This window comes from Staurois parvus, unplaced genomic scaffold (genome assembly GCF_062004578.1).
Source record: "Staurois parvus isolate SC_StPar_1 unplaced genomic scaffold, SC_StPar_1.0 ptg000022l, whole genome shotgun sequence".
Taxonomy (NCBI): Eukaryota; Metazoa; Chordata; class Amphibia; order Anura; family Ranidae; genus Staurois; species Staurois parvus.
In genome coordinates, this window is record NW_028317818.1 from 1,711,579 (window position 1) to 1,729,134 (window position 17,556).

The 17,556-nt window shown below is 41.9% G+C and overlaps 1 protein-coding gene across 2 annotated transcripts; it reads left to right on the forward strand.

Moving 5' to 3' along the window:
* Positions 1-763: 763 nt before the first annotated feature.
* On the forward strand, positions 764-17,030 carry MRPL28 (mitochondrial ribosomal protein L28). 2 transcript variants are annotated; one of them, XM_089691633.1, is made up of 6 exons: positions 764-902; positions 3,395-3,693; positions 5,890-6,042; positions 6,855-6,989; positions 14,645-14,731; positions 16,794-17,030. In XM_089691633.1, the coding sequence occupies exons 2-6, from the start codon at positions 3,406-3,408 to the stop codon at positions 16,890-16,892; spliced, it is 762 nt and encodes a 253-aa protein (XP_089547759.1). In that variant the 5' UTR covers positions 764-902; positions 3,395-3,405; the 3' UTR covers positions 16,893-17,030. The 2 variants fall into 2 exon arrangements, with proteins under 2 accessions (XP_089547759.1, XP_089547752.1); XM_089691626.1 differs by having other exon boundaries at positions 808-965.
* The last annotated feature ends 526 nt before the right edge of the window (positions 17,031-17,556 follow it).

Sequence of the window (17,556 nt, forward strand, 5' to 3'; positions counted from 1 at the left end):
CAGGGATGCGGAGAGGCTGGCATTGTGTGAAGCAATCGGCAGCAGGGCTGCCACCAATTGCTTCACCTGAGAAGTGAGCCCTGCTAAAGGTAGAAAAAAACCACCTGCCCGGAGCCAGGAACTACATGTCGGGCCATAGGAATCCAACATCCCTGCACTGGGGATGTCAGCGACACCAAGTCAGTTCCCACCCAGTGTCAGATTGCCCACTGCAGTCCCCCAGTTCGGCTGCAGTCCTGATCACTGCCATTACTGGTGTAAAAGAATTTAAATGCCAGTATATATACCGCCATTTGTAGACCCTAATACTTTCATGTAGACCAATTAATTTATACGTATTGGGATTTTATTTGGCAGACATGCAGCAGAATACATTTTGGCCCAAATTTATGACAAAATCTGATTTTAACATTTTTTACTAGATTTTAAAAAGTCAAAAATATTTTTTTTTTCAAAATTGTTGGTCTTTTTTTGTTTATAGTGCAAAAAATAAAAGACACACAGGCAATCCAATACCACCAAAAGAAAACTCTATTCATGGGAAAAAAAGAACACAGCGTTGCATGACTGTGCAATTGTCAGTTAAAGTAACGCAGAGCCATATCACAAAATATAACCTGGTCAGGAAATCGGAGTGGAGCTCACATGCTTCCTGTTGAGTGGAGCTCTTCTCTCCAGCCTCTGTTTATTTGTTACAATAAAGTTCACTAGAAAAAAAAAAAGGGGGCGTGGAGGTCACGTGCCTTCTATCAAAAATGGAGCTCCATTCTGCAGCCAGACTCTATTGCTTACAAGAGCCGATACTTCCGGCTAATGTGTTGTAGGTAATAGCAGCGCGACACTAGCGGAAGTCACATGATCAGCTCCGGGTCACCTTACCTACCAATGTAAATGAGGGATCGGTAAGTTCAGCGCCTGAAGACGAGGGCTGGTGTGGTCATTGTCAGTGTGCCTTCCTGGACTAGGTGAGCGCTGTCCTCTGCCGCTGCTATTACTACTTGTATGCTGCACGCCGAATAGCTGGCATTGGACCGGAGACAGCAGTGTAGGTGACGGGAGACACGTCACAATCACTTGGTTCACATTTTGACCGTTACAACAATAAATATACATTCTTTGCAGAAACAGCAGTCCGGCCGTTTAACCACTTCCCTACCGGGCACTTCCACCCCCTTCCTGTCCAGGCCAATTTTCAGCTGTTACACTTTGAATGACAATTGCGCGGTCATGCAACACTGTACCCATATGAAATTTGTAACATTTTTTTTTACACAAATAGAGCTTTATTTTGGTGGTATTTAATCACCACAGGGTGTTTTATTTTTTGCACAATAAAGAAAAAAAGAGCAAAACTCGGAAGGGCACTGATGAGGTGGTACGGATAGGCAGTACTGATGGGCACTGATGAAGTGGCACTGGTGGGCATTGATGAGGCCCTGATTATGCTGCACTGATGAAGTGGCACTGATAGGCTGCACTGATGAGGTAGCACTGGTGGGCATTGGTGATGCTGCACTGATAGGTGACACTGACTGGTGGCTCTGCTGGGCAGCACTGATGGGTGGAACTGGTGGGCACTGATGATCAGTGCAGATGTCCTCTGTGGCATTTGCCGGTTATCGGCAGTACTTTCTGCACTTGCTGTTTATCATCAGTACTTTCCTCACGCTGTGGCAGCGTGAGGAAAGTGCTGCTGATAACCGGCAACTGTATGTACTCAGTGATCTGGGCACAGCTGATCACATGGTAAAAGGCCACTGTGATTGGCCTGTTAACTCATCAAGTGATCAGCTGTGTCCGTAGGACACAGCTATCACAGACGGCGCTGAGGGCGTGTTCTGGGAGGATGTCATATGACGCCCTCCCAGAACTGGAAAACCGCGCTGTAGCTGTCTTTTGGCTATAGTGCGATCGTGAAGTGGTTAAACATTGAGTGCACACCATGGGTGTAGTGACAAAGACTTCATTCAATAATAGCATTCAGTTCAAACCTTTTTTCATTTACATTGCCCCCTTATTTACATAATAAAGAGGTATTAAACATATATTTGGCGTACAGGTAAGCCTGTAGTAAAGCCAGCTATAGATGGATTGAAATTCACCTGGTTCGGTAGAGACTGGCCCAAATTTTGATCCATCTATGGGTAGGCTGGTTGTACTTTAGTTGATCTAATGACTTCAGTACAACCAGCCTTTCAGGTTTATTTCGCCCAATCATTGCCGGGGCTATAGCCACCAGCATGGATCATTATGTTCTGACAGTTGCTGAGGCTCCCCGCTGCCAGAACACAATAAAGCTGCACACTGACTGTGTTAATGGGGGAATCGAGTAATTTTCCTTCCTGTGGTTGAAGGGAAAAAAAATATGCACAGCCATTGAGGAGAGTGGAGGGAGGTCAGAGCCCTCACTCTTCTCTCATCGCCCCTTTGGTGGAGTTGGGAGCCAGCAGTCAAGCTCGTCCTTCCATCCCCCATGCCCGCCATCCTGTCACATCTCTGTCATTCCCCCCGGAGTGACGCTTAGAGACTGGCTGATGGAGAGGTGGTGGCTGGGAGCTGTGTATTCCCAGAGAGCGCCGACACCCCACACACAGCAGGCTGGAGTGCCAATATGATGTGAAGAAGAAAAATAAAACATTAGCTCTGCGACAGGTAAGCAGCAGAGCTAAAGTTTTTTGTTCTTTTTTTTGGTTTGTTTTCAGATGTTAAAACGAAATCAGCTGCCCGGCGCCCCAATCTGCATTTCCGGGGCGTTGGTCAATAGGAATTGCTCATGCCTGGTCCCAACAGTGAATCGTTTGACAAAAGCCCAGGCACCAGGACACAATTTCTAGTCACCATGGCAACCTGGCATCTGCAATTTGTCGAGCCCTGGTTTCAAATCTGAATTCCAGGAATCCTGAAAATTCTCATTTGCAGTGGGACTGCGTCTGCACTGCAAGGGCTAGCTACTCGTTTAGTCTAGGGGATTGTAAAAAGGTTTCTTCCCTGATCCTGCACTCCAGCAGAAGGCACTCCCTCATGCCCTGGCAGTGGACTGTCCCTTAGCAATCTTTCATCCAGTGCAAGGTTATAGACCATACTTCGGTCATGATGATGTCAGTGGACCTTAAACTGTCAGAGCATGGGGAAGAAGGTTTTGTGGGACCAGACTAGCAGACTGGTTGATCAATGAATGTGGTTGTAAAGCTATAGAGTTTTTATCTTAATGTGTTAAAAAAAAAAATCTTTTACACGGTGGTCCTGGAGTCCAGTTTTTTGTTCAGGTTGCCTTAATATGTAGATTGTGTTTATTATAGTCCATTAGCTGCTTCCTAGTCCTGATAGATAAGTTCAAGCTTCACTGTGAATATTGTGTCTTATTTTTTATGTGTATGTCATCTTATATTTTTAGTTTCTCACGTGATGCCACTGCATAAATACCCACCTGCCATCTGGAAGTCTATGAGGTTAAAGGAAGGTATTTATGCACGCCTGCCTGCCCATTTTCTGAAATCCCTGAATGACACAGAGAAGCCCACTGCAGTACATTGGAAACCACATGGACTAAAATACAGGATAAATCCAAAAACTGCACAGCGAGAGCGTGTTGCTGATGTTCCAATACTTCCATACTTTCCTCCAGAAGCCAATGATGGACTTTGGGGTGGAGAAGGCTGGATCAGTGGCTTTCGTTATGCCAATAATGACAAGGTAAAATATTCTCTGACATTGAACAGTGGGGGGAGATTTACTAGAACTGGTGCAGCTGTGCATGGCATCCAATCAGCGCCTAACTTCAGCTTGTTTAATTAGGCTTTGACAATAAAACCTGGAAGCTGATTGGATTCTATGCAGAGATGCACCAGATTTTAAACTCTCCAGTTTTAGTAAATCTCCCCCAATGACTATTTTTATTTAAATATTCAATTTTTTTGATCTTTCTAATTCTTTATATAAGCAGAATGTTTTGGGGTTTTTTTTTAATACACTGTATTGCCAAAAGTATCGGGACGCCTGCCCTTACACACATATGAACTTTAACTTTTATTGAGTTGGCCCGCCCTTTGCAGCTATAGCAGCTTCAACTCTTCTGGGAAGGCTGTCCACAAGGTTTAGGAGTGTGTTTATGGGAATGTTTGACCATTCTTCCAGAAGCACATTTATGAAGTGAGGCATTGATGTCGGATGAGAAGGCCTGGCTCGCAGTCTCCTTTCTAATTCATTCCAAAGGTGTTCTATTGGGTGCAGGCCAGTCAAGTTCCTCCATTCCAAATTTGCTCCTCCATGTCTTTATGGACTTTCTTTGTGCCCTGGTGCGGAGTCATGTTGGAACAGGAAGGGGCCATCCCCAAACTGTTCCCACAAAGTTGGGAGCGTGAAATTGTCCAAAATGTCTTGGTATGCTGAAGCCTTAAGAGTTCTCTTCTCTTCACTGGAACTAAAGGGCCAAGCCCCACCCCTGAAAAGCAATCCCACATCATAATCCCCCCTCCACCAAACTTTACACTTGGCACAATGCAGTCAGTCAAGTACCATTCACCTGGTAACCGTCAAACCCAAACACATCCGTCGGATTGCCAGACAGAGAAGAGCGATTTGTCACTCCAGAGAACACGTCTCTATTGCTCTAGAGTCCAGTGGCAGCGTGCTTTACACCACTACATCTGAAGCTTTGCATTGCACTTGGTGATATAAGGCTTAGATGCAGCTGCTCGGCCATGGAAACCCATTCCATGAAGCTCTCTATGAACTATTGTTGTGCTAATCTGAAGGCCACATGACGTTTGGAAGTCTTTAGCTATTGACTCTGTAGACAGTTGCCGACTTCTGCGCACTTCCGCATGCGCTGAGCTTGCTCTGTCATTTTACATGGCTTATGACTTCATGGTTGAGTTGCTGTTGTTCCCAGTTTCCTCCAGTTTGTTATACCACTAACAGTTGACCGTGGAATATTTTGTAGCAAGAAAATTTCACGGATGGACTTATTGCACAGGTGGCAACCTATCACGGTACCACGCTTGAATTCACTGAGCTCCTTAGAGCGACCCATTCTTTCACAAATGTTTGTAGAAGCAGTCTGTATGCCTAGGTGTTTGATTTTATACACCTGTGGCCATGGAGTTAAAGTTTTATCCAAACTCAAGAACAAAAAGGTAACATCTTGCAGCTTACCAGTCTTTGTATGTGGTAGCTGCATTTGTTTTGTTTTGTTTTTTTTGGCTAAGTACAGAAAAATATCTGTGAATTATGACAGAAATACAATGGGGTTGATTTACTAAAACTGGAGAGCACAAAAGCTGGTGCAGCTCTGCATAGAAACCAATCCTCTTCCAGGTTTTTGTCAAAGCTTAATTGAACAAGTTGAAGTTAGAAGCTAATTGGCTACCATGTACAGCTGCGCTAGATTATGCGTGCTCCAATTTTAATAAATCAACCCCACTGTCATTCCAGTGTACTTTTTCAGAAATGTTATTGGCTTTCCCAGCTTTTTTTTCTGTGAATTACAAAACCCTCCACTGTATGCAATGGCTAGGGGAAGGTGTTTGTAAAAAATTAAATCAGTTGCTCATTCTTGGGTGACAACTAGACTGCTCTCTGGAGGCAGATATATTTATAACAATTTACATTGGTAGAGTGTTTTGTAGCCAGTGTGCAAAAATAGATTTTGTTTGTAATAAAGGTAATAGCTTGGAATATTACATTCAAGCTCTGGGCTTCTTTTCATATGTTTTCCAAAGCTATACATGTAATGTCAGTTTAAATATGTTGAAACGTTATACCATTGTATTTTCCTTTTTTGCATGTAATCCAAATTGAATGGAACATATGTATTGGTAGAGAAGGTAACCTGCAGTGAAAGTCACAGACGGGCACCGTGTAATTGTTTTATGTGATTCTGTTTTGTAGCTCTCGAACCGATTAAGGGTTACATGGAAGCCTCAGCTCTTCACTCGTGAACTATACAGTGAAATACTAGACAAAACATTTTCTATAAAGGTGACAATGAGAACTTTGGATCTTATTGATGCTGCTTATGGATTTGATTTTTATATCCTCAAGGTATGAATATGAAACGCAAAACACATACAGCATGCATGTACTGTATATTATTGTGCAGTAGCTCATTTAATTCAAACATCTTTATGAAAATTCCTCATGTTCCTTATTTTGTTCTTTTAAATGGCTTTCGTATTGAATTAATAGTGGTAATCACATATCAAGCACATGTTTGCATGATTTTATGTAGTTATAGCTAATCTCCGGGCAAAAAGCTTTCATTTAAATATATTTTTCAGTAACCACAAAAAATATAAATGTACTTTGTATGCGCCAGGTCCACCCACTGCAGACTGCCTGTAAAAATCTACAAGGGGAGGGCAAATACAAAACCCTGCATAAGTACAGTGTGCAGCACTGATTGGTCCTTATTTCAGGAAGCTCCTGCAGAAAGGCACAGTTTCACACTGGATTACTGCACAGATATGGAAAAATACACAAAGCACACCAACATTCAAGTAAGGGTTCATGTTTCTTGAATTTGAAGAACCTTTGCTTATTCCCAGAGATCAGCTTTAAAGTATGCATAGGTGAAAGTTAGTTCACATTCAGGGTTCATATTTGTATAAAAGGGGATCGTTAGTCTGGTTTTCTAATAATATGTGGTTAAGGCTCCATTCACACTTGTGAATGCGCCTTTGAAAAAGTTCTTGCACTACTTTGATGCGATTTGAGTGCCAGAGAGTGTAAAGTTGCATTAAAAGTTGCACTGGAAATCATGCGACTTTGGAGTTGCAGAAGTGTGAACAGAACCTTAAAGCCTAATATACCACCCCTAATTGTATGTGCTCTATTGTTTTTCTTAATGTGTTTAGACTCCACAGAGGGATTTATGCTCCAAGTTAGGAATGGATCTAAAAAGAGCTATGCTAATGCGTCTTGCTAAAAAAGACCCAGATCTTCACTCTGATGATCAAACAAAAAGAGAACAGATTTATAACAAGTACAAGGTTTGTTCTTATTTTATTATTTTTTTCTGTGGATGTTGTTTATAATTCATTTAACTCATAGTTATATGTCAGAAAGCTGTTTTTTTTTTCCAAATGGAGGTTGAGCTATTTAAGGCTCCATGCACACTAGCATTTTTTGTTTTTAAGCTCAATGCAATAAAAACACTGGATGAAAAACACTGATAATAGCATTTTTGTTCCAGCATTTTAGAAATGTTTAGGAGCATTGGAATTTTATCAGTGTTTTTACAGTACATGAAGGAAAAAAAAACTTAGAAGCACTTTAGAAACGGCTCAGTGTTTTTTTTTTTCTGCCGGGAAACTGCTTCCAAAAACTATATTTTTACAACCTTTATGGTTGTACTGAAGTCAATCTATTGCTAAACTTCAGTACAAAAAGCCTGTCAGAGGTTTTTTCTTTTTTCGTAAGATCACTGCAGTGATCATTGTATTTTGAAGGAGGAGAAACCTCCTGCTGTCAGAATACAATGGGATTTCCCCATCAACACAGTCCACAACCTGTAGTTGAAGGAAAGAAAAGTGCATAATCACAGCACAGTAAAGCACAGATCAATTATAGCTGCCCGTATATATCATTGCAAGCTAGCATTCTTTACTCTTCTCTCCACACACTTGACTTTTTAAGCATTTTCATGCCTTTTCGACTTTTAAACGTAAACTAAAGGCAGGTGAATAATAGCAAGAAGTGGATGTGAATGAACCATGAACCTGGACTGGTCAACTATTTAGGAAATGTTATTGCCAGAAGGAAAGTTAATAGAGCACTGCTAAAAGAAATCTGTCCTAGGATAAATATTAGGACTGGCAATGCTAACCTCCTAAGAATTTAATTACTGACTTTATTACTTTCTCATTCACTGATCTGGAACAAGAACTTTTATCAGTACAGTCAGAAGTCCTTATCTTTCCTACCTGTTGGCGGGTGTAGCTGGTTATACATCAGTCATATTTTCGAAAATATTGGCTGAAAAGCACCTGCATCCAAGCAGATGCACTATTCTGGTAAATGTCTGCTCCAGCAGCTATTGAAAACAATAGCCGGCAACTGACATTCCTCTCTCCATGCTGGAGAGAGAAATTCAAAGCACGTATGGCCATTTTTTTGACTGAAACAATGAACCCAGAGAGTCAACATGGTAGACCGTAAGCTATCATTTGCAGAATGGAACATCCTCAATGACAGCCACTATGATTCTTTGGAAACTTTTGCAGTCCTTAAAAGAATGTCTTTAATGTCGTCTAGTCTATTACTTAATGCAGCTAAGCCGGACCTGCAGTAGAGGATGATTTATACTTCCTGTCCACTGTCTGTACCCCAGATCTTGCTCTCTTGAAGATCAAGTTCTTATTCACACCTGACACACTTTCATGTGTGTCAGATGCCTGGTTCTATGCTGCATGTTCTTTTCCTGCTGGGCCCCTATGTTGCTACAGGACACACTGTCTGCTGACTTCTATGATACTATCACAACATATGGCGGGGGTTGCAGGTATCCAACACTCTAGAAGTTGAAGGTGAAGGTTTTTCTGATGGCTGTAGCTCTAGAACAAACAATCATTGGAGGAACAGGAGGTGAGACAGTTGAGTATAAATCCTCTTCTTTTGCAGGTCCTGCTCAACTGGATTGTAATCAAGAATCCAATTTGTTCTCAGGAGTCTTCCAGATTTTAGATTTCTGGACATTCATTTCTTTGTACTGTTGGAAGAATTTGCTTAGTGCAGCTCCACAAATACAGTTAGGTCCATATATATTTGGACACAGGCACAATTTTCATACTTTTGGCTCTGTATGCCACCAGAATAAATTAAAACAAAACAATCCAAATGAATTTGAAGTGCAGACTTTCAGCTTTAATTCAAGGGGTTGAACATAAATAGCAAGTACAAAGTTTAGGAACTGCAACCATTTTTTTTTTTACACAGTCCCTTAATTTTCAGGTGCTCAATGTAATTGGACAAATGAATATAATCATAAATAAAATGTTCATTTTTAATATTTTGTTGAGAATCCTTTACTGACAATGACTGGCTGAAGCCTGGAACCCATGGACATTACCAAAGACTGGGTTTCCTCCTTTCTGATGCTTTGCCAGGCTCTAACTGCAGCTGTCTTCAGTTGTTCTTTGTGGGTATTTCTGCCTTTAGTTTTGCCTTCATCAAGTGAAATGCATGCTGAATTAGGTTGAGATCAGGTGATTTACTCGGCCATTGCAGAATATTCCACTTTTTTTCCTTCAAAAGCTCCTGGTTTGCTTTTGCAGTGTGTTTTTGATCATTGTTCATCGGTACTGTGTAATGCTGTCCAATCATATTTGCTGAATCTGGGATGACAGTATGTCTCTAAACACTGCAGAATTCATCCAGCTGCTTCTGTCTTCTATCACATCATCAATAAAACCCAATGACCCAGTTCCGCTGGAAGCCATGCATGCCCATGCTATCACACTGCCTCCACCATGTTTTACAGATGACGTTGTGTGCTTTGGATCATGAGCTGTTCCAAGCCTTCTCCACACTTTTTTCTTCCTGTCATTCTGGTACAGATTAATCTTAGTTTCATCCGTCCAAAGAATGCTTTTCCAGAACTGGTCTGCCCTTTTTTAGATTTTTTTTTGCAAAGTCTAATCTGGCTTTTCTATTCTTCAGGCTTATGAATGGTTTGCGCCTTGAGTGAACCCTCTATATTTGCTCTCGTGAAGTCTTCTCTAGATTGTAAACTTTGAGAATGATACACCCACCTCCTGGAGAGTGTCCTTCACTTGTCTGGATGTTGTGAATTGGTTTTTCTTTACCATAGAGAGGATTCTGCGATCAACCACCACTGTTGTCTTCCGTGGAAGTCAATGCCTTTATATGTTGCTGAGCTCACCAGTGTGTTCTTCTTTCCTCAGAATGTACCAAACTGTTGATTTGGCCACTCCTAATGTTGCTGCTATCTCTCTGATGTATTTGTTTTGTTTTTGAAGCCTTACAATGGCCTGTTCAACTTGCATGGACAGCTTCTTTGAACGCATGATGTAGGATCACAGGAATGGATTCCAAATGCAAATACCACACTTAGAATGAACTCCAGACCTTTTACCTGCTTAATTGATGAAGAAATAATGGAGTAGCCAACACCTGGCCATGAAACAGCTTTTGATTCAAATGTCCAATTACTTTTGGTCCCTTGAAAAAGGGGGGGGGGGTGGCTACTCTTAAGAGCTGTAATTCCTAAACCCTTTCTCCAATTTGGATGTACATACCCTCAAATTAAACCTGAGTGTGCACTTTCAGCCCATATCCATTATATAACTATAACTTGAATATGTTTTGGTAAATACCTGAAAAAAAACTAAAATTGTGCCTGTGTCCAAATATATATGGACCTAACTGTATATCTTGATTGTACAGTACAAGATACAGGCAAGTTATTCATACACCATGGGTTATAGGCTAACACCTTCAGGTAATGGGACACTGGCAAGCTTTTGAGGATACGTTCTCCTGGCGTGTCTCCCCTACAACCCCGACACCACACTCAAGTCATGCTTGTGTCGGAAGGTGATGGACCTCTTGTCCTTCCTGAAGAAACCAGCTTCACTGCTTTATTATCTTTCTTTTATTGTTTTTCTAAGGACTCTGCATTCAACCTTACAGTCTACAACTGTACCGTGACCCCATGCCATGGGCACAGCCTGTACGGTTGCTTCAAGCACTGGATCCTTTGTGAGCCGTTCACATGAGTTTTTGGTTCAGCACGTTGTTAGCCGTACAGTGCTATACAAGTCCAGGGCCGTAGTCAATCACTATGGAATCCAGCCCCTGCAGACCCTTTCGGGGATATGCCCACTGCAACTAGTGAAGCCGGAGGCCTGCTCAACACCTCAGAGGGACAATGCTTTCCTTGCATCAGAGTACCAGTAACATTGGCTACAGCATTTTATTCTAGTTCTATCTGAGGCACACTACAGGTGGCCTGTGTGACAAGAACAGAGTTCTCTGCATCTGTGTCAGAATTACAGCTTTAATGCAGCCATCGTTGTCCACCTCACATCTTCTACTCCCATTCATCAACAAGAATCAGACTCTTTACCTTGGCAGACCAAGCCATGCAACTAGCTCTGGATGCTATTTCAGTATGTCAAACTGCAGCAAACTGGACTAGGACAATGAACAACCAACATGACCCTGTCTTTCAGAATTGTGCAGTTACAGAGCAATTGTGGTGTCTTCCATCTGCTATTTTTGTATAGATGCCTTGAAACATGAGACATATGCAGAATGGCTCTAATCTCCATTCATAAGCTCAGTATTATCTGGCTAAAAGCTTGGATAGCAGAAGCTACCTGTAAGAGGTGCCTCACACGCATGCCTTTGCTTCCTTAACGAAACCAACCCTGCAGGAGCTGATACTTCCTCAACGCCGAGCACCTTGCACTCTTCCCAGGCTTTAAATTCTAAATGTAAGTTCAGCTCTTGTGGCTTATCCCACAAAGGCCGCCAAGTCCTCTCCAAAGACCTCTTCACAATGAAGGGGGCACCTTCCCTCTTAAAAGTGGTCGGGTGTCTGGTGCTGTTTGCATCTCTCTGGGTCACAGATGTTTTAGATCTGTGGGTTCAGTGGTTTCCAAAGGTTACAAAATAGAGTTCAAAAGTCTGTCGCCTCACCGTTTTTCTTCTTTCAGATCAAACTAAAACTGTCCAAGTACAGTCAAATTTGCAGAAGGCCCCGAGCCACCACTTATCCCAAGGAGTCATTGTACCAGTATCGCCACAAGGCAGGTTCGTGGAATTCTAATCAAATCTGTTAACGTACCAAAGCCTAGCAAAGGTATCTGTCCTTATCGCTCAGCAATGTACAGCTCTCTGGGACAATCCACCTTGCCTGCACAATTTGCTAATACATTTGAGACCCTGAGGGTTTCCATCCCAGATAACCGTTTTTTTTTTTTATCACCTTTACTGTTACCTTAAGTTCACTATCTGTACATTTTGACCTGTTTTGGTCCCAGCATGGGCAAATTGTTGGTTCCTAAAGTTAATCAAGATAATTGAACATACGTTCTTCAACAAATTCCTCTGCATTCCAAAATTTCATATGGAATCAGCAAGGTAAGTAATTGCCTCTCTGAGACAAGTGGAATACAATTATATATGGACATCCAAGATGCCTATCCCATTTACCCTCCACATCAGTGGTTTCTATGCTGTGGCAAATTACCACTTTCAGTTGTCGCATTACCTTTAGGCCTGGCCTCTGCTCCCGGGGTGTGTACAGACATCTTAGCACCCTTACCTGCTCTTCTAAGACCTCAGGACATTCAGATGACAGGCTGTCTAGACGACCCTCTCCTGAAGAATGCATTCCCCCTACAACTTTTAGTACATGTCCTAAGAACAGTTCAACTGCTTCATCCCTTGTGCCATGGCTGGGTGATCAATTTCTGCTCTCCAGCCTTTCATGCATGTAGAGCAGGGGTGTCTAACTGGTGGCCCTCCAGCTGTTGCAAAACTACAAGTCCCATCATGCCTCTGCCTTTGGGAGTCATTCTCGTAACTGTCAGTCTTGCAATGCCTAATGGGACTTGTAGTTTGGCAACAGCTGGAGGGCTGCCAGTTTGACACCTGTGATCTAGAGTATCGTGGCCTCATCCTAAAAACATCTCATACAAAAGTCTTTTTTCCAGAAAAGAAAGCTCTTCCACTGAGAGCTCATGCTCGACAAATGAGACCTGAGACAAATTCATTAGTGAGATTATCTGAGAATTCTGAGTATAATGTTTGCTTCGAGGCAGTACCTTTCACCCAATTTCATTCAAGAACTTTCCAACTAAACATACTATCAGAACGGAAAATGATCCCTGGAACTACCCATGCTTCTATACCCCCAGTCAAGAAATTCAGCTCTAACAGTGAGATGATCTTCTTTTCCTACAATTGGAAAGTTCGTACAAACGATACAAGTCTGTCAGGCAAGAGAGAGGAGTCTTTCACTCCTCTTACTCCTTGACAGTCAAGGAAGCAAATCAGGTTGTCTTCTGAACAGTGACTCACTGACCAGTGATTTCTGTGGTTTGCATCCCAGGAATAGACAGTTATCAAGTGGATTATTTCAGTCGCCACTGTTTGAATCAATGGGAATGGTCTCTTCGTCCAGATGTGTTCAATCTGATATGTCAAAAATAGCGGACTCTGGATGTGGACTTCCTATCCTCCAGAATAAACAACAAACTACGTTTGTTTCTACCAAGAACCAGGGATCCTCTGGCTCTGGCCTTGGAATATCCCCATGTCCCAGTTCAGGCTACATGACTCCTCCACAGAATACCTTGCCTGCAGACTTATCCTAAATTTTACAAAGGCCTCTAGCTTTGCATCCCTAATAAAAACCTTTATTCATGGTGTTTCTCATAACAGGCCCCCATGCACCATCATGTGCTCCCCTGGTACCTTAACTTGGTTCTTCTGCCTTGTAAGAAGCCCCCTTTGAACCCTTCAGGGATTATTCCCTTGGAGTTTTGCCAATAAAGTACCTTTTCTGGTTGCCCAAACATCTGTTGGAGAACTGGCCACTCTTTCTTGTAAAGAGCTCTTCCACATATGTCATAGTGATGACATCATATTATGCCCTAGACCAGTCCACTCATCCATCTCTGATCCAGGGCAAACTGAGTCTTGTGCTCTTGGCACCCCAGGGGGACCCAAGTAGCACCCTAGTTGAGAAGCACTACCATAACTATCCTCTCCTAAGGTGCTTTCAGCATTTCATCTCAATGAGGACATTACAATGTTCTACCATCCTTGTGCCTTGCTCCTAGGCATCCAAAGGATGTTTCTTTACATAGCCTAGATGTTGGTAGAGCCATTAGGGTGCTCCTAAAAGCTACTGCTTCTATTAGATAAGCAGACTTTGTCCTTTTCTTGGGTCCTCCCAAGGTGCACCCTGCATCAAAATCCACCATTGCTAGATAGTTAAGAAATTTGATTACTAGGGTTTGTGTCTAAAACAACTGCAATATTACACACACACTCCACCAGATCTGTTAAAACCTACTGGGCCTTTAGGCACCAATCCTCAGTCGCCCAACTCTGTAGGGCTGCTGCCTGGTTTTCTGTTCAGCAGCAGGTGCATGTTCCTTCTTCTGCTGATGCAGCTTTTGCCCGCAAGATTCTCTCAGCAGCACTCTGAATCTGGGTTTTTATCCCTGTTTTTGCTCCCGTTGGCACAGTTCTATTGTCTATTATTTGCCCATCTTTGTATTCATTGCTTTGGGATGTCCCATGCTGTATGAAGAATTTGCGTGTATCCTGTATTGTATAATTAAGATAAGAATTTTGCCTTACCTTAGACTACAGTACAGGACACAGGACACCCACCCTCCCTAAACTCTCCTTGTTATTTTGCATTGCTTGCTACAAAACTGAGGACTCACAGAATGGGGTAGGGGTTATAGGGGCATTTCCTCAAAAGCTTGCCAGTGTCCAGTCACCTGAAGGTGCAAACCTATAACCCATGGTATATAAATAATAATGCCTGTGTCCTCTACTGTACACCAAGATATAGAATTTACAGTGAAGTCAAAATTAATCTTTTCTGTTACACTGGTAAAACTATGCATTTTATTATGACAATAATAACACTACCTTTCAGGCATTTGAGATTCCACTTGAAGAAGCAGAGTGGGTTGGCTTAACTTTGGAAGAAGCTGCAGAAAAACAAAGACTTCTAGAAAAGAAGGTACCACTTCTTTTAATTATGGGATCTAAGCTGAACAAAATATAATATACTGCAATTTACCAGTACTTAGGTGAGGTGACTGCATTTGTTTTATTTTTTTTTTTAGGTGATCCTGCCAGTAACACTTCTGTGTGTTAGGACTACAGAACACCTCCCCCCATAACAAGGAGCTGTTCTGTATTCCTAACACACATGAAGGGCAGGGCTGATAACACAGCTTGGGATTTTTAGAGTAGTAGGAGAAGCGCTATGTTCTTTGCTGAAACAGGAAGTTATAAGTCTGTTTTTGACAGGGTCAACACGTATTTTTCTGTACTTGCTTTTTTTTATGGTACAATATTTTTATTGAGGTTTCAAGGTTACAGTGCCTTGAAAAAGTATTCATGCCCCTTGAAATGGGGTCATGTTACAACCAAAAACGTAAATGCATTTTATTGGGATTTTATGTGATAGACCAACACAAAGTGGCACATAATTGTGAAGTGGAAGGAAAATAATAAATAGTTTTCAAATTTTTTTACAAATATCTGAAAAGTGTGGTGTGCATTTGTATTCAGCCTCCTTTACTCTGATACCCCCAACTAAAATCTAGTAGAACCAATTGCCTTCATAAATCACCTAATTAGTAAATAACTGTTCTGTGAAGCCCTCAGAGGTTTGTTAGAGAACATTAGGGAACAAACAGCATCATGAAGGCCAAGGAACACAGGTCAGCGATAAAGTTGTGGAGAAGTTTAAAGCAGGGTTAGGTTATAAAAAAAATATCCCAAGCTTTGAACATCTCATGGAGCACTGTTCAATCGATCATCTGAAATTGGAAAGACTATGGCACAACTACAAACCTACCAAGACATGGCTGACCACCTAAACTGACAGGCCAGGCAAGGACAGCATTAATCAGAGAAGCAGCCAAGAGGCCCATGGTAACTCTGGAGGAGCTGCAGAGATCCACAGCTCAGGTGGGAGAATCTGTCCACAAGACAACTATTAGTCGTGCACGCCACAAATCTGGCCTTTATGGGAGAGTGGCAAGTAGAAAGCCATTGTTGAAAGAAAGACATAAGAAGTCCCGTTTGCAGTTTGCAAGAAGCCATGTGGGGGACACAACAAACATGTGGAAGAAGGTGCTCTGGTCAGATGAGACCAAAATTGAACTTTTGGGCCTAAAAGCAAAATGCTATGTGTGGCAGAAAACTTAACACTGCACATCACCCTGAACACACCATCCCCACTGTTAAACGTGGTGGCAGCATCATGTTGTGGGGATGCTTTTCTTCAGCAGAGACAGGGAAGCTGGTCAGAGTTAATGGGAAGATGGATGGAGCAAAATACAGGGCAATCTTAGAAGAAAACCTGTTAAGGTCTGAAAAAGGCTTGAGACTGGGGCGGAGGTTCACCTTCCAGCAGGACAATGACCCTAAACATATAGCTAGAGCTACAATGGAATGGTTTAGATCAGGGATCTCCAAACTATGGCCCTCCAGCTGTTGAAGTACTACAAGTCCCATCATGCCTCTGCCTCTGGGAGTTTTGCCTGTGGCTGTCAGTCTTGCAAGGCCTCATGGGACTTGCAGTTCCTTAACACCTGGAGGACCATGGTTTGGAGACCCCTGGTTTAGATCAAAGCATATTCATGTGTTAGAATGGCCAGGTCAAAGTCCTGATCTAAATCCAATTGAGAATCTGTGGCAAGACTTGAAAATTGCTGTTCCTTTATCATTTTCCTTTCACTTCACAATTATGTGCCACCTTGTGTTGGTCTATCACATAAAATCCCAATAAAATACATTTACGTTTTTGATTGTAACATGACAAAATGTTGAAAATTTCAAGGGGTATGAATACTCTTTCAAGGCACTGTACATACAAGCTTAATACATATGTAATGTAAGAAGATAACAATGTAACTAAAAAAACACAGAGAATGTGTATGCGTTGGAAAGATTTTTTTTTTTTTTCCCCATATTCACACTTTACTGGTATGTTTTTGTTGGTAATGTAAATGCTACAAGTGTGTTAAAAAAATTACTACTACTGTAACTTTACCTATTTTTGGTTTCAGGACCCTACCCCTGTTTTTAAAACTGCTGTAGATGAACTTGTTCATAAAATAGCAGTTCAGAAATTGGAAGAGCCAGCAGTCATAGAAAACCGTCCTTAAAGATTTACCCAGTCAAAAACTTTTCCCCATCTTTGGAAGATATATGGCCTTAAAGGATAATCTGTGTGTGTAAATATATATCTAATACGTCGTTCTATAAATTGAATATAAAACAAGATTAAAAACCTTTTGATGGTAGTTACTTGTCTTTTTACTTATGGTAGTGACTACTTAAAGGGTCTGTCAATCCAAAATATTTCCATAATTCTGAGATATATGGGTTATACTGCCACCTACATGAGAACTGGACACTAGCAGCAAAAAACTGTTAGCCAGTATAACCACTACTGCTTGCTTCAGTTTTTGCTAGTGGACTTTTCAGAACAAGTCCACGACAACCATTTTTTCCTTTTTATCAAGCCTTTTTTAAAATTCAGTCAAGTTTCTTCACTGCAGAGCCAAGAGACCTCTCTGCGGTTTTCTGGATTGGCTGATCCACAGTGCTCACTTGGAGGCCGTACCTAGCCCCTGCCATGAGGAAGATGCAGGCTCTAATATGACCCTAGGGCACTGCACTCTGCTTGTGATGCTCTTAAGGCACCTAGTGACCTGTTACATAGCCACAGAGCTCTTTACAGGTCTAGGGTTGCAAAACACCCACCGACTTAAACCTGTCCCTGAAGATTTCTTTGGAATATTCCTATTGGAGAACAGAAGAGTGTCT